Source organism: Poecilia reticulata, chromosome 1, assembly GCF_904066995.2.
Source record: "Poecilia reticulata chromosome 1, P_reticulata-male-v2, whole genome shotgun sequence".
NCBI lineage: Eukaryota > Metazoa > Chordata > Actinopteri > Cyprinodontiformes > Poeciliidae > Poecilia > Poecilia reticulata.
In genome coordinates this window covers 18095354-18106597 of record NC_088830.1, presented here as the reverse complement: position 1 = coordinate 18106597, position 11244 = coordinate 18095354, and the positions used below count along the sequence as shown (strand labels likewise).

The 11244-nt window shown below is 40.0% G+C and overlaps 1 protein-coding gene across 3 annotated transcripts; it reads right to left on the bottom strand.

Moving 5' to 3' along the window:
- Positions 1-199: 199 nt before the first annotated feature.
- ppa2 (inorganic pyrophosphatase 2) lies at positions 200-8905 on the bottom strand. Of its 3 annotated transcripts, XM_081607867.1 has the most exons (13): positions 8630-8902; positions 7318-7382; positions 7194-7235; positions 7042-7095; positions 6422-6541; positions 5930-6016; positions 5696-5822; positions 4029-4156; positions 3846-3931; positions 3699-3768; positions 676-715; positions 543-588; positions 200-494 (listed from the first exon to the last, which is right to left on the bottom strand). In XM_081607867.1, the coding sequence occupies exons 1-12, from the start codon at positions 8823-8825 to the stop codon at positions 566-568; spliced, it is 1038 nt and encodes a 345-aa protein (XP_081463993.1). In that variant the 5' UTR covers positions 8826-8902; the 3' UTR covers positions 200-494; positions 543-565. The 3 variants fall into 3 exon arrangements, with proteins under 3 accessions (XP_081463993.1, XP_008410294.2, XP_081463989.1); XM_008412072.3 differs by having other exon boundaries at positions 200-588; XM_081607863.1 differs by lacking the exons at positions 200-494; positions 543-588; positions 676-715 and adding an exon at positions 737-3353 and having other exon boundaries at positions 8630-8905.
- Positions 8906-11244: the final 2339 nt, after the last annotated feature.

Sequence of the window (11244 nt, the reverse complement as noted above, 5' to 3'; positions counted from 1 at the left end):
GTATTGTAATGTACTGAATGCAGTTTATTTGAAAGCTGTTAATTGTATCATTCCTGATGTTACCGACATGTGGGTGTTCCTTTTTTTTTTTTTTTTAATAAAACTTATATTTATTTAAAGCAACTAGCTTCATTTTGTTTCCCCACCCTATTAAGGTGAATAAAGTTTAACTGGACAATAAAAAATAGCTGCACAGAAGCCATGTTTAGAAAAATTTTTTTTTTATTATCCAATATTAGAAACATATTCTTGCTGTATACAAAATGACTGTAGTTGAAAAAACAATCCAATTTCTGGTCACTGCTCTCAGGTGAGAACGTACTTTTCTCCCAAGTATTACCAACAAATATACCCCAGTGCACAACCAACTTAGTGTATCGTTTAAAAGGAAAATAACGTCACCCAAAAACAAGTGTTGCATGTCTTCGTTGGCCCATACAGTTTATATATGACACGCCACTGCAAGTACGTATAAAAAATAAATCTGCCTGCACACAAGAAAAAGCAGCAGGATGCATGATACTTCAATTCATGTTAAAGACGATCTGATGTTTCCAAGGGAACTTCATACGAAATGCCATTTGTCCACTGCAGGAGACGAGAAGATATTTAGGATGAAATCAGAAATTTAAGCACAGAACATGAGTTTGACAGATAAAATTATTTTCTGCTTACCTTCAGCAGACACAGGATGTGCACTACCAAAAGCAGGAGCCTGAAAGTGAAATCATTGAGATGCGGATTACTAAATTAGATTCCAAGTTGGATTTACTGTCCTCCCCCCCACCCCAGATGTTCACATACTCAAGAGTATGGATGTCATTCATTTGGAGGATTGACTATTTTCTTAATTATCTATTCCAGGTCGCAAAGATGATTAAAAACCATGGCTTGCATGTAAAAGTTTGAATTTGTTGTTGATTTTGTTTAATCCATTCCTAGTTAGAATTACACACACAGGCTTAAATATCAACATATGTCACCACTAATGTCAAGTTGGATGTCTGCAGAGAACTTGCTTGCTTTGTGCAGCTATCAACTACTTTTTCTCTAGATGTTTGGACATTTTGATAGAATTGGCTGGTTTGTGGTCACTAACATAGTTTCTTTCAGGGTTCTTAAAAATTAAGGAGTTCCCAGAGACCAAAGGTTAGTTTGTTCTTGCCATTCCAAAAACAGTATGGAAGTATGTTTGGGATTGTGGTCAAAACGAAACTAATCAAGTCATCGGATCCAAACTGCCGTCCTCCATACAAAATAAAAAAAGGCACATACAGGAAACGGGCTGAAACCTTTCAAACTGAAGAACTGCTGTACCACCAGTCATTCGCCACAGTGAAGTTTTAACATTAACACTGTAAAGCAGTGGTCCCCAAACTACGGCCCGCGGGCCGGATCCGGCCCGCCTCCACATTTGGTCCGGCCCCCTGAACAATACCGTCTAAACCAGTCTTAAGTCTGGTTTAGACGGCAAGATTTAAGAATTGTCGGTTCTCCAAACCTCTGAGACCAAAGAGCTGATAAAGTACAACAGGTTCGATCAGTTTGTGTGTCCAAGGCAGGAGCAACACAAACCGATTCCAGTCACAAACATCCCGATTCCAGAGGATAATCCAGTAAAACCCCCAACATAGCGGGAATTTAGAATAACCAAACACGGATGACGATGTAGAAGCAGTAGTGATAATTTGTGGAGTCATTTTAAGAGATAAAAGATGTAACAAAAAGAAAAGGCGGTGGATGAAAGAAGACGGGAGCAGCCGCTCTATTTGCTGCACTGATTTGGATGTTTTTTCATAGTTAACATTTTTAACTGAATAAACATAATAAACATATAATAATTACCTTTACATATAATAATTATTTCCACATATGATCTCCGATATCCACCGGACTCTCAGTTACCGATATGTCAGCTGTTTGGGATTCCCCTCTGTTCTGACGTCATAGCGCTTTCTGATTGGCTACCTGTCACATTCAACCGGTTGTGTTCTCGTTCCCAGTCAGGGAAAACCCCACAGGCTGTGATAAAAGGGCCAAGGCGACCCAAACAGGGCATATTCAGTATTTAGTGGGAACACCAACAAGTAGAAACCTTATCTGACTGTTCATCCCCCCTCCCCCTCTCCCCCGGGCCGCAGCAAAATTTCCAAGTCTTTCGGAAACTACCGTAATCAGTTCAGTTAAATCTAAGCTTGGCAACTTTTCCTTTCTCAACCCTAATAAATGTGATATTCTATTGACCCGTTATGACTCAAATTTTGGGTGTCCGCCCCCCTCTACTGCTGCTGCATTGTTGAGGAAAACCTGGAGCGGCAAATATATCTACGTGTATGTATACTGGCAAAAAAAAACAACAAAAAAACTATTTGCTGCACTGTGCGGCTCATAGTTCGGAAAATACGGACTATAATCCTTCCTGGATTTTTTCTGTGAAGAACCCAGAGAGGGTTATTTGGTTATTATTTATTTCATTAATAGTGCTATTATTTATTTCCTGACTTTTTTTCTGTTAAGAACCCAGAGAATGTTATTTGATTGTGCTTTCTGGAAAACAATATATTTTGACATTTAGGCACTCCTGCAATCGTCACACCTTTTCCGTTACAAACGGACTCCGGCCCCCCACTGGAAAAGGGAAAAGTTATGTGGCCCTCACAGGAAAAAGTTTGGGGACCCCTGCTGTAAAGGTTTCTACTGCGAGACACCTGCTGGCTGAAATGTGCATCTCATGGAGAAGCTGAAAGCCTTCGGGTGAAAGGTGCATGGTCAGAGAAGCCCAGGATTTAATCACTTTGACAGCAGTGTGGCAGGAAGGAATCAACTAGAGGCTTCTAAACAACACAACTCTGCTCCAACTATGAAGAAACGACAGCTGCAGCATTAAGCTGAGGGCCTCTACAAAGAGACCAGAAAAGCACAGATTGGTTAGAGTGCCAGAGTTCATACATGTTCAAAATTCAATATTTTTCCAGACTCAAATTTCAAGATTTTTTTTTTTTTTACGTAGTTTTTAGAAAATTCAGAAGAATATGTTACAAAATTGCTCCTTGTTAATTTGCTTTTATTAGCCACAGGTTCTTTAAAACTTTAAATACAATATCCACATTGGTGTCTGAGTTTCAGACAGTGGCATAGTGCAGTTTTACACATTTTTCATAGCATCCAGCATTGCTTAGATCTGCTCCACTTCAAAAACTCTAACTTCTCATAAAGGACTCGGCATCATGGACTGAGTGATGTTTTCCTTGCAGAGTCAGAGATTTGTTTTCTTTACTTTGTTTTGACTTTTCTCTGCAGCTTAGACCCAGTTTAAGATCACAGGTCCAGCTCAACCTGAATTTGATGTGGTCCTGAAACCAAACAGGTTATAAAATGACTCATTTTTGAACAGGGTGTGTAGAATTTTGTACAAAGAGGTTAATTTAATACAATTTGGAATAAGGCTTTAACATAACAGACTGTATATATTTGAACCCGTGTGTATAATTTTGACCCTATATGAATTAATTAAACTAGTGCACTTAATTATAGTTCATTAAGTATCTACTCTGGAAAAGAGTAGTTGCTTTCTTTAGCTACAATTAATTTTCGTAGCAAAAGTACAACATTTATGGCAAAGATGCTTTGATGTTAATTTTAGAACCAGATCCATCTACCACTGTTGCTGCCATAAACGTTTTTTTTTAAGCTCTCACCGACTGAACGACGGCTCTGGCCTCATCGGCGCTGAACTGGAAAGGACTGTTACAGCAGGACATGTTTTTGCTGAGGAGAAGAAAAAAAAAATGATGCAAGTTCAACTTTCCGTTACCCATTTCACATGCACATCTGCTTTGCTTTACCACTCAATCCCTCCAGCATTTGTTTGCTTCTGCACAAGTGCCCTCCAGTGCTCATGGGTGGACTTAATGATCTCAACTGCAAAATCCTGTCGGCAGAGAGAAATCCATTTCAGCACATTTGGTCTGAGCTGCCGCCGCCCCGGTCCACCAGCTGCTGCGCTCTGTTTATTCTCAAAACCCGACCTCGTCTTTGAATTCCCCGTTGAATCCAAACTGGTTCTCTGGCTTTCCATCGGGCACCTTGTATTTCCTGAACCACTCGACAGTAGCCTCCAAATGACCTGGTCGGCTCTTCCGAACATCTTCTATACCTGAGGGGAAGAGGGAAAAACAGAGTTGGAGATTACTCGGGTTTCCATGAAACGGATAAAGTGGATTTTATCTGTTTACACATGAAATGTAACCTGCAAAGGCAAGTTTCTCAGGATTCTAAGAATTGGCCTTAGTGGAAAAGAAACACACACAATATGTTTAAAGAGCGCCGAATATCAATAAATCCATGTTGACAATGAAAACTCAATGGTTATAAACTATTAAAGTACATAGAGCTAATGTGGTGTTACTGTCTGTGCTGCTTGCCATCTCATTACCATTCAGTATTAAACATGCTTATAAATATATTAGAATATGAACAAAAAGTTGATTCAATTCAGCTTTTCAGGTCAAACCATGAAACGTGGTAAATAGATTCAGAACTGTGAAATAAAACAAGTTCATTGAGATTATTATGGCTTTCTGCCATTAAATACCCCAAATTATGGTTACTACGATAATGAAAGCATTACATTAGACAATTATAAAGGATAACTAATACACAATTATGCAGATGATCACAGAGACCCTTCGCAAGACACAAAAGGTTATTCTTAGAGAAGTTGACTGCTCAGAGTGCTGCATCCGAGCACAATAATGGAATTTTGGATGGAAAAATAAAATGTGGTAGAAAAATGTGCATCTTTGAGAAGATTTGAAGTCTACTAAAGAGTTCGGGGGACACCGACAAGAAATTAACTGCGCTGGAGACAAGGCTTCAAGAGCTGCCGCCACATAGTTGGGAGGCAATGTCAAAAGCATCTTATGAGGGATAAAGGGAAAAAGTACTGAACTGTTGCTCACTGGGCCAACCAAAGTCCTCTTTGAGATAACCACGGTCAGTATTTAAGTTAAGGAGCTTTTCCACTAAACCACCTCCATCGAGTAGAGGTGGTTTTGGCCCCAGCCAGATTCATTTTCCATTAGCAAATATGGCGCGGCTCTGCCTGGCTGTTCTCAGATCTTCGTACCTACTTCAGGGGTTCTCAACCTTCATCAACCCCACAGAAACCACGGCGTATCATCAAGAGGAAGAGGAGAGAACCAGAATTAACACAGGTGCTGTTACAGTCTCTGACCTCTAGGGGCTCTCCTCACGACAGAGCTCGTTCTCCTCTGTTTCAGGTCTGCCTGACTGGAGATGTGATGCAGCCACTGCATAAAGAATGCCATCTCAACATGTCACGCCCATTTTTCCCTTGGCCTTCTGCAGTCATCTTGTCAAGAGTTTGTTGTGGACTTGAGCAGCTTGGTGTGATTTTTATCTGTGTGTCTGCATCTAAAAGGCCAGTGCAGGTGAAATATCAGTCTGTAAGTGACAAATCTACATATGAATTTCACACCTTAAACTGAATTATCTTAGCCTAAATCCCGCCAGACTCCATGTTTTCCTTTGGCATAATCATAAACATTCATTCATTTATTTATTTATTATACAGAAGGTGAACTTCCTTCTCATACTCTCCAGATCAGCAAAGCACAGATTTAATCCAGAATCGTCCTCATGACTGTTGTGAACTTTTGCCTACGACACTCACAGTTGAGCTTTTCTGCATCTTTGTCATTTGCGTTGATGGCGATGACCTTCCAGTCCATCTCTCCCTCATCAATCATTGCCAGGATGCCCAGAACCTTGACTTGGATCACCTGACCTGGGGAGCAAACCTGAAATTGAACAGTTTAACAGTTAAGATCAGAGACAGAATTGAAAAGTGCACATTTCTTTTCATAGGCATGGAGATGAGTAGCAGCGTACACAGATGTCTGCTTACCTGGGTGCCGATGTCACAAACATCAATGGGGTCATTGTCACCACAGCAGTTAGTTTCTTTGTCTTTGTGGTTGGGATCCTCCCAGGTCTTCATAGAGGTAAAGTCCACAAGCAAGTAAAGAACACGAAAAAGTCAAAATCTTCTCACAAATATTCAACAGCTAACAAATGCGCAGTTAAATGTCTGGACTAGTACTTCAGAAAAGTATTCCCAAACTATCCCCCCACAAAAAAAGATGGCGTTTTAAGGATTGTACTCTTCTTCTTTAAACAGGAGGAGGAGAGTGGATTTTATAACAAAAAAGTTCCTCTCTGTTCTTTTAAAGTGGGAAAACTTGAAAATTTTGCAATGTACCAAATACTTGCTGTAACCGATAGGGGGAAAAAAAGTACTTGACCCAGAAAATAATAAAACCTAACAAAGTGAAGCACCTAAAATCGGTGCACTTTAAAGCATATCTGTCTTGAAGAAGCGCTGCAGATTTCTCCTGACCTGTGGAAGTGCCCCATAATTCCAAATGTATCCTTTATGAGGAAAAATGTTGGCCACGTATCTGAGTTTTCCCTTCTTCACGTCTTGTTTGATGGGATTCAGTGGCTCCTTTGTTGCAATCTGGGAAAAAGAAGCGACAAATACAGTTATCTATAAAACGTGCATTTACAACAGAGATGAACACAGACAGAGTGTGACTCAGACCGCGAGCCTATGTCCAAATGAATTAATCCGGAAAAGATGAAAACGACCGTACACCTGCTTTATTGTCAGACATCTTTGATTCATGAGGGCCGCGGTGGAAAAGGACTAGCAACAAAAACGTCCAACAATTATAATTGCAATTTTGAACAATATTGTAATTCCTAATATCCTGCTGAGTATTTGTACAAATTAAGATTCAACATCCTGCTAAGGAATACAGCTAAACAATTTAAACTGCAATATAAAATCAAATAGTGAAAGCTTATAAACTAGTTTATGCACAACTATGTTGTACGTTTGAGAAAACTGATGTTCTCAAACTAGTCGTCATTTTAATTTTATTCCATCTATAAAAACCATCTAATAAAATGTATATAACCTGCAAATATGAGGATACAGGGAAGCTTTTTGCTTACTTCCATTTTAGCGTTTGACCACCGAGGGACCTCAACCACCATGTTGTACAGCACCTGGAAGTGAATAAGATGGCCAATAACTGCTCAAACGCGAGTCATTGAACGTCCACTTGCATAAAATAGTCCAATAATGCATTAAAACAGGATAATACCTTATTCTCACTCTTAGGTTTTTTTGCAGGTACATTGTCATTCTATAGGGAAAGAAAATTCACAGTCATTTCTTGTTTATATGTCACACTTCAACAAAACTACAAACAGCTGTTAGCTAGTTACCTGCTCTGACTCAGCTGTAAGTGGAATATCATGGAATGGTGAAATGTATTTGCCATCAGAGGTTTCTAGGAGATAAACAGATTTGTTAATAAGCAACAAAAAGACATAAGGTAAAAAGCTGCATGCATAAAGATCACCCCACAAAGAGTACATTTAGCTCAAAAAGAATGAAAAATCGCTTTGCTAGTTTACTTTTTTGTCGTGAGAATGTTTTATGTCAATAAGTCATTGTCGTTGTGTCGGAAGTCTTCATAGTCCAAAGCGAACATAAAATCTTTTACCAATCCAATAACAGCTTATTCAGCCATTGACTCTTTGTTTTGAGTCAAGAAACAAGACATGCTGACGATTTGTTTATTCAACAAACAGTCGCCTCCCTAGCTTAAGGAATAATTGTTGACGGCCACAAAAGCCTGCCACCGTCTGCTCTTGCTGATCACCAACTTGGTCAGACAATGTTCCAAGTACAAGTCATAATCAGTATTCAATTCCTCAACAAACATTTGTCCTAAAAATGTTTAACATTTTTAGGACTTGTGTTCAATGGAGTTGCAGTCTGCATCCAGGTTATTCCATCCTTTCCACTCCCAAATGTTGGTGCTAGTCTCTGGTTAATCTCACTCTCTTAGGGCCCTGAGAGTAGACGTATTGGACTGACATTCACTGAATGTTATGGAGGAGCCGTCTCTCCATACCAAAGGCAGATTAGCTTTGGCAGAGATCATTTGGGCATTTTTTTCCATGGGCAACACAGAAATGCATTCGAGTTCAAATGAGTTAAAATCATAAGCAGAATGGTTTATTTGTTTTACTGTAGTAGGCTATGGTCTAATTATGTGAGAGAAAAAAAAAACATTAGATGTAGTATTTTGTAGTAGTGATCCCCTGGTTCTCAGAGCCCACTGTACTGCATCTCTTAATGCGACACAGATGTTTTGAATTGCATTAAATCCTCAGCACGACACTGCAGAAGCCTACCGTCTCAATTAGTTAAATCAGCCTCTGGGAAGCATAAAATGCATGCAGGATAAAGAATAATGCTCTACATGTACACACTACTTCGTCTATTTACTAGTAAATCGTTTAAATCCATACATTCTTGTGGACATGTTTTCTAATTTTACACATTTGGCTCTAATAGTAAAAGAAACGCAACACGACCACAAAGACCCGCGGCTGCAGCTGGAAGGTCAAACATTTATCCCGACCGGAAGCCACGGCTACTTAAGAGACCCGGGCAAGTTTTCTTTACAGAAAGCAAACTATGCCGTTACACACAAGGTCCATTCATCATGGCGGAGATGAAACTTACTAAAATAAATGCGGTAGTCTGGAGAATTCGGGTGTCCTCTCTGCTCCGTTTGATAGTGCATCGTTTTTCTGGGATAATACGAATGTGGCACAGCTGCTGCAGTTTGTCTGACTGCTTTATTAATGCAGGAAGCGGGAAACGGGCCAAAAACAGTCAGCAAGCAGCCAAACGAGGAGCGGAACAGCTGTGATCTCATTGTAATATATTCACTTCCCCCTCCGATCAGTCAGTTCCCAGTTCCTGCTTCCCGTTCTGCCCGCGTGCGTTCGAGAAATGTAACAGGGAAGCTTCCTGTTGTATTTTCAAAGTAAAAGGGATCTTGTAAAATCAATCAATCAATAAAAAGCCTTTCTCCAACACAATCAGCTTTAGACTACAACGATGACAGCAAGCGATAAAGAGTTTGCAAAATTCAAATAAATTCACAAATCACTTCATACATTTTAATGGCTTGTTACAGCAACTCGGCCAATTACATAGCAGCAACTCAGCGCATCTTAGTGGAAAGTGCTAGGATACAGGAACAGAACAGTGGCCAAGTAATCTATATGTTTGCTCAGTTTTAACAATAATATAATACGGCTTTACATTACCGAAAAGCTTTTTGACTCCATTGCATTTGAAAGTATTGCATTACCAGGCCTTACAAATCCTACAACGCCACTCTTGCCTTGGAGGATTTTACACCTGCAAAGGTGTAGTTGTGGCAGATTCTCTCTGTCAATGTGGCAGGGTTTAGAAGAGTATCATAATCCACATCAACATATTCAATAACTACCTGAGCTAAGATTTATGATCCCATTAAAGAGCTTCAACAATGTTCTTTTGCCTTAATCTCCCCCCAACCTACCCTTTTGTTCTCTTTTCTTTGGAGGTTTAATCTCCACAGTGCATCATGATCAAAGTCCACACGTGTACATATACCTTGGGCAAACACCCCTCCCACTCACCTTGATGTGCCTCCTTTATAGTTGGTCCCTCTTCAAACAAATGACGAACACAGCTTCCAACATAGCTGCCATAAAAGCTGGTTTATCAAAATCTTTCAAATGCATTTCATAAATGTCACCAATGGAGCTTTGAGAAAAAAGTGTCGAAGTGGGGTCCCACCTAAAACTTGGTTTTATTTACATTGAACTACGAGCTTAATTTTGGGATACTTTTTTGTTAAATCTATGGGGACAGTCAAATAAGTAAAACTATTTTGTTTCAAAGCTAATGAACTTTTTTAATCTAAGTGTCCTGGGTTTAGAAGAGTACGCCTCTGTCTTTCAGCAGGTGTAGCAAACTGCACTATATATTAAATAAGACGCTCATGTAACTCTGTCGGCACAGAGCAATTATTCTATGCAAACAGATTATGCTGTTTTCTCTCTTGCTTCTTCACAGTGTTTGATTCTGTATGGCCTACCTATACAAGTACTCCCTGGTGACTGAATACTATGCTTTTCTATTGTATGCAATTTATATGTGCTTTCCAGAGGTAGAAAGCTGGAAAATAATGCCCAACAGCTTAGCCTAACATCAACAGACTACGTGGACTCACAGTATTGACCGTTTCCGAGAATGACCTTAGAGCCTGGCAGTCTTTCATAAACCTGTGACACTACTGCATGTGTGCTTCGTGTTTCAGCAACGCGCAAAGAAAGGCTGCCCAAGGTAAATACGTCTCCAGCTTCCTTCCCGCGTGTCTTCTGCTGTTGCATAAGTCAGTGTTTCCCAACCCTGGTCCTCGAGGCACACTGCCCTGCATGTTTTAGAAATGTCCCTGCTTTAATCCACCTCATCTTGCTGATTGCAGTTCAGCAAAGATCTGCTAATTGAAATCACCTACAGAAGCAAGGAAACACCTAAAACATGCAGGGCAGTGTGCCTTGAGGACCGGGGTTGGGAAACACTGGCATAAGTAATATGATCTCCAGCTAAGCCAGAGTGACGCATTATTTTTTTGTGCATTTTATGAAATTCTATATAAGACAGCATAAGCAGCACTCTAATATGTAATAATGTTTCTGGGGAACCATGCTGTTTGGAGAATAATAATATGGCATTGTCAAGGAGCGTCAAGGAAAAATCCTTGCCTTCACTTGAATCATTAATGAGTTACATCTCGCAGGGATAGCCCAGTCAGTTTCAAGATGGGCTTAACTTGTATGAGGATGACTTCCTGTCAGGCACTGTCCGGCCAACCCTGAAGAGATGGGACAAGAAGATGCTCAGTAAATGGCTAACATCTAGTTGCTTAATTAAATCTGTTGTTAAAATGCTAACTCAGGTTCATTTGCATTACAGTTTTATTCACAGAAGGCATCTAAAGGTAGAAGGCTTCAAGAGTCACAAGAAATGTTATACCTGGCCTAAGGAGGAACTTAGGCCAGTGTTAGGATCACATCACCGAGTGTTGATCTGTGATGTAAAATCTCTTTTTCGGACGAAAGCAATTTGTGCATTTAATCTGAAAATCAAAGTTCCAGAGCTTGAAGGTAGAGAGGAGACAGAAGTGAAGCTGCTTGAGGTTCAGTGTTACCCCTATCAGATATGATTTGGGGTGCCGTGTCACCTGCTGGTTGTTCGTCAACTATCCAACAGCAGCAAAACTGTGTGCTAGAAAATCT